Source organism: Ctenopharyngodon idella, chromosome 6 (assembly GCF_019924925.1).
Source record: "Ctenopharyngodon idella isolate HZGC_01 chromosome 6, HZGC01, whole genome shotgun sequence".
In the NCBI taxonomy this organism is placed as follows: Eukaryota; Metazoa; Chordata; class Actinopteri; order Cypriniformes; family Xenocyprididae; genus Ctenopharyngodon; species Ctenopharyngodon idella.
Window position 1 is genome coordinate 8,966,861 of NC_067225.1, and position 20,395 is coordinate 8,987,255.

A 20,395-nucleotide genomic window follows, 5' to 3' on the forward strand; every position below is an offset into this window, starting at 1 on the left:
GAGCTAAATGAATCTACAAACACACAACAGTCCAGACACATCCCATAATCAACTGTTAAATACTTCAACATTAATGCCTTTAACGTGGATAAAGTTACAAATGAAATTCAAAGCCGGACAGTATGGATCCAATGACCCAAAGCCAATGCAAGAGAGATTGAGGCCAGATGATAAGCTTGATAATGCAGCACTCACCTCTGATAGGGCATCTTACAGTGATTATGAATGTGTAAACATACACCAACAACCAAATAATTTGAATTTTATCATGTTGTATTCAAGTTTGTTGCAAATGGTGCAGAATTAGCCAAGTCACTACAGGGATATTATAGCTGGATAACGTAGAAGAGGATTTGATGAAATTGCTTGGTTGTTTGGAAGTGAGAATGAGTTGAATAGTACAGACAAACCAGTAAGGTTTCATGTAATTTTTAATAATAAACTTTTAATGAAAAACACAAGCTCTTTTGTGACCAAAAATGTTGCCTCAAATTATGATATTCGTGAATTCTGCCATTACTCATGCTGCAAAATCAGTAATGACTTTCTTTCATGGAACACAAAAGACTGAGAACTTTTCCCCCACACAATAGAAGTACAATTGTGTATGTTCCACATAAAATAATGAATTGAAACAACATGGGGGTGAGCAAATAATGACAATTTCAATTTTAAGAGTCCTGAGATGCATCCTTTGCAGCGTTGATATTTTAATCGTATTGTGCCTCCTACAGGTCTCTTAATAAATAACAGGCTGAATTCTTCTGTTGATTGAAAAGTGTCATTCAACAATCAGAAATTATTCAGAAATACAGCCAGTATCGGGTGGTTCACATTATTTGAAGCGTTTGACCTTTAAAAGCAGGAACGTAAACAAACGCCTAACAAATGAAAAGATCTTCATCTCGGTTTTCCTCTCAATGCAGATAAAGCGCAGTTCCCATAAAAGCTCTCGAGCTAAATATATACTGTAGATACCTGTGAGCTGCACTGATCCTGCCTAGAGACAGAGCTGTATCACTTTCCCCTCATATTCAACAGCAAATATAACTTTATTTGCAACATGAAACCTACCAAAAGCAAATATAGTAAGTTTCCGCTGGAAAGCCAAACAATTCACATACAAAACTTGTACTTTTCACCCCAAATGCAAACTCTAAATAAATACCCAAAAACTGTATATATTAACAAGTTTCTTTCTTTCTTTCTTCTTTTCTTCTTCTTTTTTTAAAAAGCGCAAACCTTCCAGCTGCGGAATATCGTTCTGAATCTGGGAACCATTGCAAATGAACGAGGTACAGTGTTTAATCCTAATTTTGTCCATTATCACTAAATAATATGATATTCCTATAATATTCAGCACAGTGGCTCGTGAGACAGTTAGGCACTGATGTGCAGACAAATAGATTCGGCCTGATTAGTTCCAACAAGTTTTGTAATAAGACACTGTACAAGAACAATAGGAGTGACTGCGATATCTGTGGCTAGCCGAAATGAAAGGAAAGAAAAAACACCTAATTAAATGTAATAGCTGATGTAATTACAGACATAAAAATATCAAAGGAGCATTCAAATTCAAAACAAGACTATGTAAAGTTACTGCTAATGTTAGCACTTACCTTTGCTCGTCCGGCCTCTAATTTTCTCTGCCTTTCATCCTGATCCATCTCCTGGATCGAGGAGTTTCATAGGAATGAAAGAAACGCTCAAGCGGACGCCAAGCAGACTAAAACTGTGTTTCTGTAAAACTCTCCAAACGAATTTTTCGCAATGTTTTGTGAGTTCAGAGATTTTCCTAAGGAGTAACTGTCAATGTAATTTTCAACATGGCCGCGAAGTGTGTTTATCCCCGCCCTTATCGGATTGACAGTCTGCAAGAACCTATTAGAACAAAGGACGTGAACTTGGCAGCCAATGACATTTCTTGTTGCAGAAATGCACCTGCTCTTTTTAAAACGCCCTCCTTTAAATACAGTTGGGCCCGAGTGACCAATTAAAAAGCGTTTGCAAGCATGACCCCTTGATTGACAACCTCTAGAGCCTATTGCGGAGCATGATAGTGAGAAAATACATCCTCCTAAGGTTGTGTATTTGTTATGGTACTCCCGAATACGATAGTCTGAGTGGTTGTGATTGACAAATGAGAGACGCGGGTAAAAGCCCGGGTGAATAAGATCAACCAGTAAGTAACAAAGGCTGAATTCGGAAACGACATAACAAAAGTTGTTGTTGTTGTTTTCTCCTTATATCATCTTGATAATATAAGACCCAGTCTCATAAATTGTAAATGCTAGCTAGACCAATTAAATATGATACACTTTTGATAAAATAATATTATAAATATGGAATAGTAAAAAAAAGAGAACAAATGTAATCATTACCTTTTATTTTGAGTATAAAGGTATAAAAATATTCCCAAAAATTCCAAAAAAGGTAATATTATATGTATTATCTTTAATAATTATGACATATTGATAATGTATTAAAGACTACAAATAAAACTTAATGCTATACATTTATAAATGCTTAAAACACACACATAAACAAAGGAAGAGGTGCAAACTATGCCCAAAAGCTGTTTCAAAAGGTGAAATGTTCTGTCTCTGTCGGAAAATATCATTTTCACATGGTCTGTGAAAAATGTGGGCGGTGAAGTTTTTAATATATTTTACAGTAGATCTAAATTAGTTTAGAGTTTGTTTAGAAAAAGTACAACTGCATTTTAAAAAGAATAAATTTCATCTTTTGTAATGCATATATATACAAGGAAAATGGACAAATAAACATAATAAAATATATATATTTATATAATAAAACATTAGTGTATCATCAATAATTTTAAATTATTTCATTAATAGGACACCTATTTTCTTGAAGAAACCATTATTTCCAATGGTTCATTTTGACCCCCTATAAGTAAGCATTCATGTAGGTTTTTTGATTTATGTGTTCTAGGGTTAAATGCAAATTCAAAATAGTTTGTTTAAAACTGCAATATGTTCTTCCATTTAGCCTACTTATTTATTTATTTTTTATTTTAGAATAGTCTACTATTGGTCTACCATACCATAAACAAAAGAGCCGCTGTCTGGACTTCTAATGTACAGTAACTTAGCAACGTGAGGGTTGGGCAAAGAGCACAGAAATGTTTTTGACAACGAACCCCTTTCTATGGCAGGCATGGACAATAACTAAATAAACTTATCTAAAAGGTGTTTTTAAAATGGCAGATCCAGTGTTTGACCAAATGACAAGGCTGAGATTGAAAATGCTGGAAAAGGTAAGTTGGTTTAATGTGATAAATATTTATCAGTTATACATTACTGACATGATTTTCTTTCTTTCCTGTTGACAACATTCTATCATGAGACTAAACTTGTTTACAAAGAGACTTTGAGGCTTCATTATCATCTGTTTGTTCCTCTTTAGAGACTGGAGAATGAGAGAAATGACAACATTGAACGAGAGGGTTCAGCACTTTCCATAAGTACACAAATAAGATTGATGTTTTTGTGCACTGCATTATTGTATTTTTTAGAATTTTTAGAATAATTTAGGTACTATATTACATGATTGAAATGATTTGTGCTTTGTCTCCCTGACTAAAATTCTGACCTGAAAAAAACATTGCCAGACAGAATGCCTGTTTTCTAGTATTTATCTCAGTAGTTTATTCTAAGCCTACATAAAATCTATCAAGGAATAAAAACAAAAGCAGATGAGGATGCTGAAAATACAGAATTCAACATATATGACTAATTCCTTGTTTTTTGATTCGGCAGGAAGTTATGATGGTCAGGCAGATGCATTACACAGCGCTCTGAGACAGAAGAGAAACCTCCTACAGAGACTGAGGGTATAGTGTTTCACAGAGATGATACTAAAGTGATTATTCTTCGCACTATAAGAACAGTTTCTGTTAAACTTATCAAGATGATTCAAACGAAGACAATCTTGAACAAGTGGTGTTCAATTTAACTAGTAACTAATGGGTGGAGCTTAAAGGGTTAGTTCACCCAAAAATGAAAATTCTGTCATTAATTACTCACCCTCGTGTTGCTCCAAACCTGTAAGACCTTCGTTCCTCTTCATAACACAAATTAAGATATTTTTGATGAATTCCAAGAGCTTTCTGGCCTCCGATAGACTGCAACACAAATATGACTTTCAAGGCCCAGAAAGGTATTAAAGACGTGGTTAAAATAGTCCATGTGACTACAATGGTTCAACCTTAATGTTATGAAGCTACTCATGCTAGAATACTTTTTGTGCACAAAAAACAAACAAAAATAATGACTTTATTCAGCATCAGCGAATACTGAGCCGGCGTTCTGAAGTAGAACCCGGAAGCGCTGCACTGTGTTTACTACGTGAACAGTGTAGGAGACAGACAAGGAAGAGAAGAAATTGTTGAATAAAGTCGTTATGTTTGTTTGTTTTTTGCGCACAAAGAGTTTTCTTGTCGCTTCATAACATAAATGACTGTAGTCACATGGACTATTTTAATGATGTCTTTACTACCTTTCTGGGCCTTGAAAGTGGTAATTGTGTTGCAGTCTAACGGAGGCCAGATAGCTCACGGATGTTATCAAAAATATCTTAATTTGTGTTCCGAAGATGAATGAAGGTCTTACGGGTTTAGAGTGACATGAGGGTCAGTAATTAATGACAGAATTTTCATTTTTGGGTGAACTAACCCTTTAACCTAATTTAGGTTTAGGGATAAGGTGAGGGTCGCACTGGACCTTCAAGCCCCACCCATAACATCCAGAGATGGGGAGCTGAAAGTCAAGCTCCAGCTCCATACATTGGCTCTGCAGTGTACAGCCTCTCATCTTGTGTCATGTAAATAGTAAATAGAAACATCTTATCACTTAAATAACAAATATAAGTGTGCATTTAGGTATGTTTATGTGTATGTAACAGGAACAGCATATGATGGAGAATCTGGGAAGGCCACACACTTGGGGTGGATCTCATAGGCAATACCATTATGAACCTCTTCTTGGGCCACTCCAGCCTGTGCCTCCCATCCATGTCTACCAAAGTGGACCACCTGCTCCTCTTCCTCCTCCTGTCCCTCAGCCCCCTCAAATCATTCAACACACTGTATGAAATGTTTTCTTACCCTCCAGCTGTTATATTCTATTTCTTATCTCTTCCCTTATACTGGCCCGATCCTGCACAGAATGTCTACATTTACTATTCCAGTTCATTTAAATACCTGTTCTAAAATATACAAGTACATATAAACAATTTGTGTGTGTGTGTGTCTATAACAATGTTATATTGTTGGCCCTCCTCTAATAATATTTATCTCTCCTTCCACAAGGTTCCTCAGCAGCCAGCCACCATTATCCAGCAGTTACCACAGCAACAGCCTCTCATAGCACAAATCTCACCCCCACAAACCTTTCCCTACAGATCAGGAAGTATTAAAGAAGGTATATACATCAAATATAGAAAAAACAGAAGTTATTGTATACTAAACCTTGTAGCCTTGTATACTATAACAACAGTTATTGTATACTTATTTGTAAGTCACTTTGGATAAAAGCATCTGCTAAATTAATAAATGTAAATGTACAAAGCCAAAAAAGTAACTAATAAAAGTAACTAAGTAATAATAAGCAGTGTTGGGGGTAATGCATTACAAGTAATGCGAGTTACATATTCAGATTACTTTTTTCAAGTAACTAGTAAAGTAACATATTACTTTTAAATTTACAACAAAATATCTGAGTTACCTTTTCAAATAAGTAGCGCAAGTTACATTGTTTTCCAATTTATTGACTGACAGCTCTCCTGTCCCCATATTGAGAGGAATCGGGAGTAAGTGCAGAGGCGTTGTGTGCGCTGTGTAAACATGATGGTTATTGTAGTTCTAGACTAAGAACTCATTTACTCATTTACTTCTTCTCCTGCGTCCTATTCTTCTGTATGCCAGAATGGCAGCAGCTGAAAGGCTTGTTTGTTTGAGCCCTCTACTGTACAGGCATGAATTTGCATTTCCTTTAGCCTGAGGCTTATTCATTTCACTTTTGGTGTGAAAGGGTCTTTACATTTGCCAAAAATAGAACTTTTTTGTTGTTATAAAAACAAACAAATAAACAAAGCCCAGCCCAGATGAGAAAAAGTAATGCAAAAGTAATGTAACACATTACTTTCCATAAAAAGTAACTAAGTAATGCAATTAGTTACTTTTTTAGGGAGTAATGCAATATTGTAATGCATCACTTTTAAGAGGATCTTTCCCCAACACTGATAATAAGTATGAGTATAGGCCATTTAAACTTGCTTACAGGTACTTCCCAACAAAAAGCAACTTATAAGAGAGAAAATGTATTTTGCTTCAGATTATTCTTTAACAAATACACTATCATTTAAAAATTTGGGGTCAGAAAGATTTTTTTGAAAGAAATTGATAGTTTTATTTAGCAAGGTTACATTAAAATGGTCAAATGTGACAGTAAATTCAATTTATAATGTTCCAAAAGATTTCTATTTCAAATAAATCGTCACCTTGGAATTATAAGGTTCTATCTGACATTGTTGTCAAAATTGAGTTATTCGCATATTCTTATTCTGTGACTTATTTACATTATGTGATTTTTTGTGTATGTTGTGTAACAAAAAGGTTCTATCTACAAAGGAGTATGGAATGCAAAAACTTTGAAGCTCAATATCTCAAAACTGCTCAGAATGCAGAGAGAACCTTATAATTCCAAGGTGGTGAAATACAATTCTTCATACTTTCTGTTCATCAAAGAATCCTGAAGAAAGCACTTTCATACTTTCCATACTTCATTAGGCACCACAACCATTTTCAACTAATAATACGAAATTTTCTTGAGCCCCAAATCAGCATATCACAATGATTTCTGAATGATTTGGAATGTCTGCAAAATGTTTTTTTTTTTTTAAAGAATACAATATATTTAAAAACAGTTATTTTAAATTGTAATAATATTTCACAATAACTTGTGATCAAGTAAATGCAGTCTTGGTGAACAGAAGACTCTTCTTTAAAAAGCATTCTGACCCCAAACTTTTGAACAATAGTGTAGTTGGTGATTCAAGTTGCATGTCTGAAACATCAATAGTCAATAAGATCAAGCTAAATGAAGTTTAAACAACAGTTCAAGATTTAAGCTATAGGCCAAGAGATCTTCACATTATTATTCTTATGATGACAGATATGGTGGAGTTGATGCTCATGCAGAATGCTCAGATGCACCAGATCATCATGCACAACATGATGCTGAAGGCTCTTCCACCAATGGCTGTGTCCCCAGGTGGAAATCATACCACACCTCACATAGCCTCACATTCAGGGCAGGTAACCATCAGGGGATATTGTGTTCAACGTACATGAAGTTGATATTTGTTCATTTCACAATGTAGTAGTAAGTTACAATGCTAATTTGATGTTATTTAGGAACTTCATTCAACAGTGAGAGGAGGGACTGTTCATCATCACCATCACTACGGCTCCCATGGACCACCTCTCCCTCCAATTGGCTACTCTGTTTGGCCCTCTACAATGTCAGCAGGACAAGGCGGGACTTATCAGCCAGCAGTGCAGCGTGTTATTGGTCCTGTAACTCTGCCTCCCTTAAACACGTAAGAGTCAACAGTGTAACTATGAATAATAATGAATACATATTAAAATGGATCAGAAATTCTTTGGGAACTGTTGCTTGTAAGTCTTGTCTCTATACTTTATAAGCTGGCTGGTCGGTTTCATTAACTGCTTAGACTAGTCAGTTACATAAAACCATAGATTGGTCTAATTTGAATTTGAAAAATAAGACTGATTACTCCTTGGCTAACTGCTAGTTGGTCAGGCTACTTCTTTATACTCAGTCTTAAAATAGTGACTATGTTTATGCAACTGGCCCCTGCAGGACCTTAACTCAACTTTATCACTTACCAAACCGGGTGTTGTTTACATATGTTGTTCATACATATATGGGGTCTTACAATATCAGATGTTTCACATACTGGGTGTACAAATGTTTTTGCCAAAAACATAAAAATCACTGCATAATTTTAAAATTAGCCTCAATAAGGTATTTTGTGGTTCTTTTGGTTTTAAAACATTCACTTGTCAGTCATTGTGAATCATATACTCATGTTAACTTGTTTTGCCTTGAAGAATGGGAATTGATGCAAACTCCAGAACTCCACTTGGACTCTGAGGTAAACATAAAGTAATATCCCTTTCTCTTTATCTATATTAAAATATTACAATTTATATTATTTTTCTAAGATACTAGAAGTTTAATATCTTATTTCCTCCCTTTTTCCAGCCAAATTGCCAAGTGCAGACGGATCCTGCTTCATCTTCAAAGATTGACACATTGACATAAATGTTTTTTTATATTTAATTTACAATTTTCAATACAGCAGGCATTGTTTTCCTAGGGATTTATTGTGATTTTAATTTGTTATAGCCTAATAATTGAAGGATTTATTAAATGTTATTACAGTGATATTTTAAAAGAGCTTCAATTGTGTTACTCAGTTTAAAAAAAAAGGTTAAAATCACTGGTATGTAGTTTTCGTGGCTGTTCTGCCATACAACACACTTTTAAAATACAATCCTGTATTTGCAGTGCAGTGCAGTCATACTAGGGTTACTTGTTGCCAAAGTCATACAGGCAGTACAGTGTGTAATGCTGTCTTGCGCAACACAAAGCTCATAAGTCTGGCTAACTGAGGGTATGTCATGTCAAGCAATGATGCTGATGTTTAAAATACTACACACGCCTTCTCTGCTGTAAACAAGGTTTAACAAATATAGAACATTTAACAGGTTAAAGCGCATCCACTCGATATTTTTCTTCCGCTTTGAGACATGTGATGCTCAGTGGCGCCTCTGATTGGTTACATTATTTTCCTGTCAAATGTTTAGCAGTACAGCTAATCAGTTTACTTATATATATATATATCACAAATTCACGGGATGTACGAATAAAAAATGTAAGTTATTAAATTGTGTGCCGTTTTTAATAAAACGTCGTTTCGTTTGTAACAGAGGCCGCATCCTTCGAAGGCTCTGTAGCGCCGTAACTGGCGGTGTGAGTGGAGAGTGGGAGGGCCTAGCCGGTGAGCAGTTGTGTGGGGGTGTCGCAGTTGACAAATCAGTGACGCACTAAGCGTAACTGCTACGGAAGGCTATTGAAACACGAGTGGCTGAATTTCTCGGGTACAAAGTCTTCAGTATAGAGACCTGGCACTAATAAACCAAACAGAGTCTTATTCATCGTGGTGGTTTGTGATGTATGAATGGATAGTTGACGGATTATCATCGCTGTTCGTGCCCTTTTCTGGTGAGAAATCCGCAGCCTGGCCTAGTGAGCACGGTAACGGTGTAGCACGAGACGCGGGCACAGACGCGCAGCGGCAGGAGAACAGCAGGCCCGCCAAACGAAACTATCAAAGGTGTAGTATCAGTCATTTGTATTCCTCATTTCTGAATGAACCGAATTTGTTTTTGTTTTCTTTTTTTGTGAACACACAGTGCTTTGTTTTTGTCGTTTTGTGTCTTGTTCATTTACATGAACAATAGGCAGTGTAGTATTAGCATTTGTCTTTAGGGGCAGGAATCAGTCCAATGTAAACAATTAATGGACTGTTTGTTGTAATTGGTCTTATTACAGTTTTGGTTGTCATTTTGGTAATTGCACTATATGATGTGGAGTGTTATAGCAAGTATATGAATAAATATGCATGTTCTTTACTAAGGCCAAGTGGTATTTTCTGTTTGCTAGTGTTCTGAGGCTTAGTGATTTTATTTTTAGTGCGATTTTTCGTCTTAATCCTGAAGTGTTTTGTGTTCTCCTGGGTTTCAGTGTGTACTCTGCTGATGGTGTGACAGAATATCCAGAGGTCAAAAGAGCAAGACATGGTAAATATTTAGATGAGATCTTCCATGTAAACAACAGTGCCTAATGCAACTCCACTAAACATTTCTCATTTACCTACTAAAATATATCATTGTCTCTGTCAACAGATGTGATCATCAGGGTTGTCAAGAAGACTTTTGCAGGAATTGCTGGGCTGTTCCGTTCGAGACACCGCAGGAAGGCAGAACATGAAAAGCAGAAAGCCTTTACGCAGGTATGTTCATATAATCACCACTAAGCATATGCAAACACATGTACAACATTTGTTGTACAGCCTTGGTTTCATGAATTCTGCACATTGTCTTGTTTCTTGTGCTTGCTGGTGGCTCAGGTTGGCAGGGTTGCCTTTATGGGTATTGATGACATATACAGCAACAGCCTGAGTTCATGGACTGAGAGTGACGGAATGGGTGAGTGTGACCTATCAGCATGTCTCTGTGATCTGGTGGAAAATTTGACAGGCATGCACTACAGTTCACATGTTTGGGATCAGTAGTATTTTTGTTTTTTTTCCTGTTCTTTTGAACTTTCTATTCATAGACGCATTAAGCAACATTCATAATAGAAATGTGCATATTAGAATGATTTCTGAAGGATCGTGTGATACCGAAGACTGGCGTAATGATGCTGAAAATGTAGCTTTGGCATCACAGGAATAAATTACATTTTAAAATATATTAAAATAGAAAACAGTTTAAATTGTAAAACAAATGGTGAGCATAAGATGCTTTTTTCATAAACATTAATACAATCATACTGATCCCAAACATTTAAACGGTAGTGCACATAAAGCGTATTTCATACTTGTCGGTTTCGTAATGATTTTAATGTAGCCTATCTCTATTTAGATAAACAGATTGAAATGGGACTTAAAAATAAAGAAAGAACAGCAGCCAATGTCCACCACAATGCCCAGGCTTTACGTAAACCTGAGTAAGTATCATTTAGTCAAAAATTTTTAAGTGTTTCAGATTTTTAAGCTGTTTCTCAAATTGTGTTTTTATCTGCCACCGTTTTAATGTTTATCTTTCTTGATGTAATGAATATCAAGTTGTAATTAGGGCTGCCCTCGACTAAAGATCTTTCTAGTCGACTAGCAGTCGTTCATTTAAGCAATTAGTCGACTAATCGCGTGTTTATATTAATAAACCATATAAATCATAATAATGAGCCTTGAATCGCCTGTTTATATAATACAAAGCCTGATCAGCGCTCAAACGCAGGCATAAAGCTTGCAGCAAACGTAATGATTATGAATGTGGTGTGAAAAAAACAGAAGGAAACTGTCTGAACATTTGATTTATTGATAAACTAGTGTTTTGTGTGTTTTCGGCTGCAGAGATGAAGTCGACGATGCTGACTATATGCAAGTTTCATATGGATTACATAATTAGAGAATATTTGTTTTAGATTGAATTGGTTAATTTAAAAGTAGACATTTCAAGCTTTCCATAGATATATTTCTCATGTCTGTGAGGCAAGTATACGCTAAGTTTCGGTTCATTTTTGTAACGCGCTCAACTTCACTTGAGACCGAGACGGCAGAAAGCGCATCCTGTTTGTTTTCATTATTTTACAAAAGCACAAAGTTTGTTGTTATTGTGAGTTTACAGAAATAAAAGCAAACCATTTACAGTTTCGAATGTTGAATTATTCTTATCTGAATTAACAAAAATGGAGTATTTTAAGTTAAATGCAAGTGATCGCACCGATGCCTTCATGTCATGCAGTAAGAGCGTTTGAATATGCGCCAATTAATAGTGCACATTTATCTAGGTTAATGTTAGAGTGAGCGGACATGTAAAATTGCTACTACTTAGATGTTTTAATTCATAAGTCGATGAATGATAGGCGAATGTTTGGATATCCTGCCGTTAAAGATCTGCGTGATTTTGGCACTTCCTGTGGAGGTTTTTTTTTTTCTGCAACTTACTAATATTTTTTTTTTTTTTTTAATCGACTAAGCCTCGTCTCATCAACTGACGGTTAGTCGACTATTAGGGGGCAGCCTTAGTTGTAATGGTTTAAAATTTTTACATAATTAAAGGGGAGATTGACAATTTCTATTCATATATAAAAAGAGCAACATATAATCTTTCTTTTCTAATTCCTCAATATTCCCACATTCTATGATGCACAGAATATGGGTGTATTTCAGCCAAACAATAAACACTCAGTAATTATGAATAATCATGCATTATGGAAACAATAAGAAGCATTCATGAAAGCTGGGTATGCATGCACACAATTTAGTGTAAAATGAGGTGATTTTTTTTTTTTTTTTTCCCCGCCATGACATCTCTGTGTATTGAAGGAAACATAAACTGGTCACAAATTACTAACCGCAGCGTCTTTGCTTGTTTGCTTGTTTACTTATTTACTATTGTGTACATTGCTGCCATTAAACAGTGTGTGAATTGCCTGCGCAGTGTGTGTGTGTGTGTGTGTGTGTGTGTGTGTGTGTGTGTGTGTGAATAATAGCAGAAATTACTTCTCTAAAAAGTATTTTTTACAAATTGATCAAGGAGCCTTCATTTCAGACATTAATAAGCAGATGAACCTAACTTGCCATATGCTAATCGAAGAATCAAAATAAGGCTTGGGATACGTACTTCTGCTTCGTAACTGTAAAACTTATTCTGGATTGTTGATGTTACTAAAATGATTTGTTCTGTAACAGTCTCTGCATTTATCTTCTTTAGCAGTGGAGCAATGCTGTACAAGGGAAGCCAGGACAGAGGCAGGGAGATGCGCCGATCCCTAAAACTAGTGCCGTCTTGCACCACCCACGGGCTGAGCACAAGACCGGCTGAGATGGAGCACCCGAGCCGCACACACAAACCTTGCCTGACCGTGGAGGAGGTAGGAAAACTCAGTTTTTAATGTACTGTGAAGCTTGGTGAGTCGATGTCTTTGATTTCCTGAGCATCTCTGTTTTGAATAGGCATTGAGAGAGAGTGATCGGGAGCATTACAGGAAGCTAGTAGAGATGGCGTCTGAGAAATACTCAAAAAGCAAACCATTGCCGTTTGGACGGATGAAGCCTCCAATGTAAGTCCTTAGAACACTTTTGAAATCATTGTAGCTTTGCTGGAGGAAATTAACGCTATGTTTATTTTAATCTTTTAGCACAAATTTCTCCCTTGATGGGCATAAGGCCAATGGACATACCTCCCTCAATCGCACTACTGACATGAGCAGACCTGCTCCAGTAAGAGGTGAGCTTAATTATGATCTAATATACACCCAGCAGTAGCAGCCCCACCCCAAATGAGTGTTGATAATAACGTTACCCTAATAAACACTTCTTTTTTTTCTGTGCTGTTTTAACCTTTTGATGAAGAGCTTCCATGATACTTTTTACAATCAAATCAAATTTTCTGTTCGCCTTCAGCCATCCCTAACATGTCTGTCTGGCGGGATCCAGTATCACTGATGCAGACTAAAGACAGGTAACACTGAAACATTATGCATACACATTATTGATAAATAAATGCACATCTACATTTATTGATTCAAATTTATTTTATTTTTAAATCTGCTATAGAAAAATAGATGTTAATCACAGCACACCAGGAAATGATGTCAAGCAAGGAGCCTTGGATAATCAAACTGCAAGAAAAATCGTAAGTGCTCAGTGAATCTGTGTATCTTCCGATCATTTGTTTTTTTTATTTAATATCGAAAGCAGAAAAATGAGGAAACTGCGCCTTTTTTTTTTTGTTTTTCATTTTTATATACAAAAGTAGAAAGTGAATAAACAAGTTGAGTTTCATGCAACAGATTCTTAAAGTAGCGAATGACTATTATTCTGTTGAGCAGAATTGAGGAACAACTGATGTCGACACGGTTTAACGTTTGGCTGACCAATCAGTTTCATTCCCGCTCACATGTAGAGATTGAATATTCAAGCTGTTTATTCATTTACTACCCCTGAACGTAATAAATAAATAAAACCGAATTCTTGGTGCTGTTTTCTCATTTTTTTTTTTTGCTTTCAATATTAAATCAAAAACTAATGATTGAAAGATAAATGATTTTAGTGTCTTATTCAGGACATGCAAGTGTTGCTGTCTACAAATGAAATTTGGAAAGTGATTTTTTTTTTTTTTTTTAAATGTAAGATTAAAATGTTTTTTTGAAAAGTCTTACGTAGCTGTAATTTGACTACATTTCAAAGGTATATGGTATTTAATGGCTTCTTATAGTCTGATTTATAAGTGTAGTTCTGTTTTCCTCACCCTCTCTCTAGCCTGTAGATGTGGATCTGTCAGCTGAGGTTGAAGCCAGGCTGAATCTCAAGGAGAAAGACACAGCTGCAGGACCCTTGCTACCATCCAGATCTGAACTGATTACAGATACAGTAAGGCGCAGTGAGGAGGAGTTTCCCAGACTGACCAAGGTTAGTGTCTTATAAAAATCCTGCCCTTTATAAGTGTTGTTATACCTCACTCTGTCTGGTTGTTGCTTTTTTTTATTTTTTTTTTTTTTAAAAAGTATTCAAGAAATATTGTGAACATGTGCAAACATATTTCTGTATTAATTGGAATTTGATGATATTCTGATTATAAATGTCACATATGTGTTAACCTGATTTGCTATAAATTCAAGCTTCTAAAAGTCCAAATATTCTAAAATATCCTTTAAACAGAATACATTTTTTAATCTATGCAAACAAAAGTAAGCAAGCCCAATAAAGGCGGGTGCACACTGTGCGATTTTGGCCATGATTTGGTTGTCTGAGACAAATTTTGAGAATCCTAAAAGATTCCTATAATCCTAGGCAAAAATCTGTAGTCTTTGATCGCTAGTTTGACATGTTCTCCGACAGCCGATTAATGACCGTTGCGATCAAATTTTACCTCCGATGAAATTCTGTCAGTGTCAGAAGATTTGGCGCACAGTCCTGCAGTGTGACTTCTCCTATGACGAATGTCAAATTGTCTTAGTTTTTCAAGACAAGCCATTATCAAAATGAACGGTAGAGATTTCTTTGTTAGCCACCACTTCAGTCCTGCGTGTAATGGAGCTCACTGTCACCGAATGTGTGTGGGTTGATGATGTAAAACTCCGGACAAGTTTTCATGCGTGCGTCCATTTTTAAAGCATCTTGACTGTCGTACAGTTTGACATATAGGACAGCTGAGATCCCACAGTGTGACATGAGGATCATGTTCGTACAGTTTGACAAGCAACAATCATAAAGGACTATTATAAATCGCACAGTGTGCACCCGCCATGACTTGTTTGCTTGGGTAACATTGAGTGCCATGTAAACGGGCATATTCTAATATTTGTGAAGAGTAAACCTCTTTTTCGGAATAAAGACCTTTACTGAACAATGATGTGCATGTAATTGTCTCAATTGTTTCCGGTTATGTTTCACTGTCACATTTGTTCCTTTGCTTCTTGTTTAAATGTAATTGTTGTCTATGTATCATATAACAGGAGATGCAGCAGGAAGTGAGTGCTGCTCTTGCTCAAAGTGATCCAAACCTGGTTCTGTGCAGTGCTTTCAAACTGCGTATCACACAGAGGGATCTGGCAACCCTGCAAGAAGGAAGCTGGCTCAATGATGAGGTAGTGTCATTTCAAAAGACTTATTCAAAATAATTAGGAATGCACAGTATATTGGTACCATATTGGCTATCAGCTGATATTGTATATTTAGTTCTGCACCCCCCCCCCCCTTTTTACAATACTTTCGCCATGTTCGCCAAAAGTTAATCTTTAAAAATGGAAGTAATTTGATTAAACTGTACTAAATTTGTTAAATGTAATCTTTAGCAATTTTCAGAATCAATATCATTCTTTTATACTGTGCATTTAAATGTATTTATAACATTTAATAGTATTTTTAGTGTTTTTTTTTTTTCTTTTCATTTAGGCAAAATACTATAGAATTTATAATGACTATAAAAAATTTATTTATAGTCATTTATTGGTTATTGGCAGTAACATGAAAATAATTGTTGTTTTCATAATTTTTGTCTGTCATACTCTTAAATCAAAATAGTCAAGTCTGACCTCTCTAATTGATACACATAATCTGAAAGTTCTTAAGACACACTACCTTTGATTGAACATGTAACCCTGTCGCTCTCAGGTGATCAACTTCTACATGAATCTCGTGATGTCCCGTAGTGAGCAGGAAGTAGGAGGCAGAAGGGTCTATTCTTTCAGTACCTTCCTCTTTCCCAAGTTGCATGGTGGTGGACATGCTTCAGTACGGCGCTGGACTAAGGCTGTAGACCTCTTCCTGTATGACATCATTCTGGTCCCCCTTCACCTGGGTGTTCACTGGTCCCTTGCTGTGAGTAATTAACTATAAGTGTTATGGATTCAAACATTAGAAACCCTTATATTAACAGTAGCAGTCTGATGCAGCACAATGAAAATGACACAAGCTTTCATTGTTTGGTGCCTGATGAATAGTGTTAAAGGATTGAATTGAATGTTTTATTAGCTTTTATTTAATTTGTGTCTGTGTGATGACTTTGTGTAATGTTTCCTCCTTTTTCCACGGTAGGTTGTTGACTTCAAATCAAAGTCTGTACTATCATACGACTCCATGGGTCAACGGCATGATGACATCTGCAACATGATTCTGTAAGTGATAATGTTGTGGAGCAACATACTTAATAATGATATCCCACTGCGTATATATTTTAGGACAAGCGGTTTGCAGCTAAAATTATAAGTTTGTGTAATTGTGCTGTTTGTGCTGATGAGGTTAAATGTATCCATGTTAAGGTTTGTTTTTCCACAGGTGACTACTCGTTTATATTAACCTAATGACTGCATCTGTCCATTAGGCTTTATCTGAAAGAGGAGTTCAAGGTGAAGAAGGGAAAAGATTTGGACATGTCAAAGTGGACCTTGAGCAGTTTACGTCCTTCTGTAAGCAGTTGTATATTTACACAAGTTGTTCATAAAATCCTATAAGAAGAGTCTAAGGGTGTGTTCACACTTGGCAAGCTTGGTGTGATTGGTGCAATTGCTGTTAGTGCGGCTTATTTGAATAAGTGTGAACGCTGCCGTTTGAAACCTGGCGCGCACCAAACAAGTGGACCGGGACCCCTGAAAAGGTGGGTCTCGGTCTGTTGCGTTTCAACTGTCATGGACTAAAGACATCTAAACGAACCAAAAACAGGCCGTGATGTCATAAGATGCGACCCTAAAAAGGACAGAATGCTCAAGCATACCTGGTTCTTTTCATAGGAGCTACGTTGCCAATCACAGTTCAGTGCAGACATCGGAAAAGCCATCTCCTTGCAGCAGATCTTCATTTGTTTGCTGTTTTGACTCCTTTACATGTTCTGTAAGCACTTTGTGAGTTCTTAGCTGGTAAAAACACCATCAAATGTATGCACATATACAACGAGCACGTTTAGCCCAGCACTCAGCATTGTTTCAGATGTTCGGTAAGTTCCGTCGCAAAATATGCATCATAAAAGCCGTTTTTTTTTTTTTTTTTTTTGCTTTGTATCTTTAGGTTCGGACTTAAAAGCAAACCAGGACTAACAGGTTGTTTTTTTTTTATTTTATTTTGTCCGGTCCAAAAGAATCCAGAGAACCAAACTACAAGTGTGAACACACCCTAAGACTGTCAGACAGGCTCAGCAACTTGATTTAAAGTGTTTACTTAAATATTACCAAAATTCTAAATGAATTTAATATTATTTCAGGGTAAAAGTTACAAGACATCAGTGATCACCATACTTTTTAACCAACGTTGTCTCATCAGTCCACAAGAGGGCGCAACATATAAATGAAACAGCACTGAGTTATATTGTAAGCAGATAAAATGTATAGAGTCTGCTTTTGGTTCTAGATGTGTGCCAAGCACTGATTTTGCGTTCAAATGCGACCTATATTCAAAGTTTAATTTGACAGCTGTAGAAGTGTTTCATTCTGGGGCAGGAATAACACTTGCACTTTAAGCTCAGTTTTAATTATTGTTTGTAGGAGATCCCGCAGCAGAAGAATGGTAGTGATTGTGGTGTGTTCGTATGCAAATATGCTGATTATATCTCCAGAGGACGCAATCTCACATTCAGACAGGTACTGCTTATTTAAACCCTGCTTATATATATAATTATTGCACAATTTTTATTTACTATTTATTCTCTCTTTAGAATCATATGCCGTATTTCAGGAAAGTTATGATCTGGGAGATCCTCAACCAAAAGCTGCTGCAGTAGGAGTGTTGGGAATGTTGTACTGACTGAATCAGATTGACCAAAGCACAGGACCACCATACGTCTGTCCCTCCTGCTCTTTTCAAGAGACTTTTGACTTTATATTGGCCTGTTGCAAAATTCCACCCAATTCTATTAACAGACAGTGGATTACCGGTTCCCGACTGGGTTTGTTTGCACAAATAACCAACCCCTGCTGTATTAATCCAAACACTAAAAACACAAATGTGGTTCAAGGAGCAGAACACTGGACTGGGGTGTGAATAGATTTGTGCAGGTGGAAGCCTCATTAGCTGTTGTTGAGAGGCCGGAATTGTTTTCATTCCAAGAATGTAGTCTTATCGCCCCCTACAGGTTATACTGTGAGCAGTTCCCAACTCGCAGAAGTTGCTGTTGATGTTCCCATGTTTAGTTACAATGGGGGGGGTAAAACAAAATGGACCTTTTTTTCAGTAAGCTGTCAGAGTTTCTTAGCGTGGGGATGTTTTAGCATAAACATATCTCTTTTTACATTATATCTGGATTAATGAGGAATAATATATTTATTTTGTTTGAATGAGATGCAGTTATATCAGTTTAGTACGTCAAGACTTGTGTGTTTTAAAACCAACAATCGTACCCATTAGTCTCAGAGCATCTTACTAGCAAGTTTTAATGTGCATGACGATGATGGTACTTGCATTGAAAGCAACAGTATTCAGTGGATCGGTTTTGTTTCTTTTGTGTCTCTACACAGTCCTGGCCTCCAAGTGCCTTGATCCGAGTGCATCTCATATTTGAAAGCCGTAAAATAGAAATGTGGAGTATTATGGCTTCGCACCTGACATGCTTGTTTTATAGTTTTCTGTGTGTAAGGAAGCAACAGAGCTTAACACAAGTAAAAACCAGAGCTGGATGATGGGGAGGGGAATGCATTGGTCTCATTTTTCTGATTCTAAATGCTATATTCATAATCCCAATGGCTGTATTAGACATTCTTATTGAACTGGAAATGTGGAGCAGTGAAGTTGTGCCAAACGGACATTTCAGTGGTTAAGTTCTGCAATATTCCTCTCTCATCCAGTAATACAGGATCAAAAAGTGCTTTAAGAAAAAGGTCTATATTTATTTGTTTGTATGTGGCTCTTCTGTTTAGGTTGAGCTTGAGTGCATATCCTGAAGTGGAATTGTTTGTGAGAATGGAGAGTGTTTCGATTGGCAGAGGGTGAGTTCTGATGTGAGCTTTAATATAGAAAATGAAAAGGCCCACTGCAAATGAACCGTTTTTGTCATTAATGCAGAATGTTGGTCATTATTTTTGTAAGTAATAAAGATGTGAAAAAGAAACATGTCTTCTGTCTTAGTCTCACTCTCTAATACAACAACTAAGGTCAAATTCCTGTCACAAGAAGTTGATAACCAACATATTTGATACTGTTTTATCTGTTTAATTGGTAATTAAAGCACCATATGCAGCGAAATAAATTTAGTTACATATATTGAGCTAATGCAGTGTCATTGAAACTTAAAATTATGTAGTACTTTTGTTCTGCATGGGTGCATTAAATTGACTTACATTTTCACAAAAAGATTTCTATTTCAAATAAATGCTGCTCTTTAGAACTTAATGAAAATAATCCAGTTTCCACAAAATTACTAAGCAACTGTTTTCAACATTGATAAGAAACATTTCTTGAGCCAAATCAGCATATTAAAATGATTTCTGAAGGATCATGTGACACAGAAGACTGGAGTAATGATGCTGAAAATTCACAGGAATAAATTACATTTTAAAATGTATGAGAACAGAAAACAGTTAAATTGTAATAATATTTCACAATATTACTGTTTATCTTGTATTTTTTAATCAAATAAGTGCAGCAATGGTGAGCATAAGAGACTTCTAAAAACATTTTTAAAAAATCATACCGACACCAAACTTCATTTATATTTATTTATTATTGTAATATTCACTTAACATTTAAAATCTATTTTTTTTTTTTTTGTAAACATTGTGAACAGACATGGAAAATATTTCAGGCAGCACATGAGACAGTCTTTTAATATGCGCTCTTGACATTCTGCGCTATACAGTCAACAAGTTTAAGGCAGGCCTATATTTTTCCATCCATTACACTATTCTAATCAGTAGGGCCAACAGGTGTCAAATAAGCACACAAATGTAACCTTGCACTCTCCTTGCCCTCACTTCACACACTATCTGGAAACAGTTCCATGGTGTACTGTTCACAGGAGACAACTGTCAGTGATGCACTTCCTGCTCTGCCATCACGTGACCTACAG

The 20,395-nt window shown here is 36.2% G+C and overlaps 3 protein-coding genes across 7 annotated transcripts in view; 2 read left to right on the top strand and 1 right to left on the bottom strand.

The window, feature by feature from the left end:
• Window positions 1-1,837, bottom strand: part of pcnt (pericentrin) — a 47,580-nt gene extending 45,743 nt beyond the window's left edge. The window contains exon 1 of the mRNA XM_051896208.1: window positions 1,620-1,837. Within this exon, the coding sequence (XP_051752168.1) occupies window positions 1,620-1,667 (48 nt within the window). The 5' untranslated portion in view covers window positions 1,668-1,837. The remainder of the gene's footprint in view (window positions 1-1,619) is intronic.
• Window positions 740-9,364, top strand: zgc:112416 (uncharacterized protein LOC550509 homolog). Of its 4 annotated transcripts, none has more exons than XR_007930532.1 (11): window positions 740-1,088; window positions 1,236-1,295; window positions 3,231-3,280; window positions 3,430-3,487; window positions 3,783-3,856; window positions 4,927-5,109; window positions 5,333-5,444; window positions 7,197-7,339; window positions 7,439-7,702; window positions 8,159-8,202; window positions 8,313-9,364. XR_007930532.1 is itself a non-coding variant. In XM_051896205.1 (11 exons), the coding sequence occupies exons 1-10, from the start codon at window positions 1,064-1,066 to the stop codon at window positions 8,199-8,201; spliced, it is 933 nt and encodes a 310-aa protein (XP_051752165.1). In that variant the 5' UTR covers window positions 742-1,063; the 3' UTR covers window position 8,202; window positions 8,313-9,364. The 4 variants fall into 4 exon arrangements, 3 of the variants coding, with proteins under 3 accessions (XP_051752165.1, XP_051752167.1, XP_051752166.1); XM_051896205.1 differs by having other exon boundaries at window positions 742-1,088; window positions 7,439-7,623; XM_051896207.1 differs by lacking the exons at window positions 740-1,088; window positions 1,236-1,295 and adding an exon at window positions 2,093-2,182 and having other exon boundaries at window positions 7,439-7,623.
• senp2 (SUMO specific peptidase 2) lies at window positions 9,206-19,438 on the top strand. 2 transcript variants are annotated; one of them, XM_051896202.1, is made up of 17 exons: window positions 9,206-9,447; window positions 9,858-9,913; window positions 10,019-10,125; window positions 10,243-10,321; window positions 10,760-10,844; window positions 12,614-12,773; window positions 12,856-12,962; window positions 13,041-13,129; window positions 13,306-13,363; window positions 13,459-13,537; window positions 14,164-14,313; window positions 15,360-15,491; window positions 16,018-16,224; window positions 16,441-16,520; window positions 16,727-16,811; window positions 17,880-17,975; window positions 18,050-19,438. In XM_051896202.1, exons 1-17 carry the CDS (start codon window positions 9,284-9,286, stop codon window positions 18,113-18,115), a joined length of 1,800 nt encoding a protein of 599 aa, XP_051752162.1. In that variant the 5' UTR covers window positions 9,206-9,283; the 3' UTR covers window positions 18,116-19,438. The 2 variants fall into 2 exon arrangements, with proteins under 2 accessions (XP_051752162.1, XP_051752163.1); XM_051896203.1 differs by lacking the exons at window positions 17,880-17,975; window positions 18,050-19,438 and adding an exon at window positions 17,600-17,858.
• The last annotated feature ends 957 nt before the right edge of the window (window positions 19,439-20,395 follow it).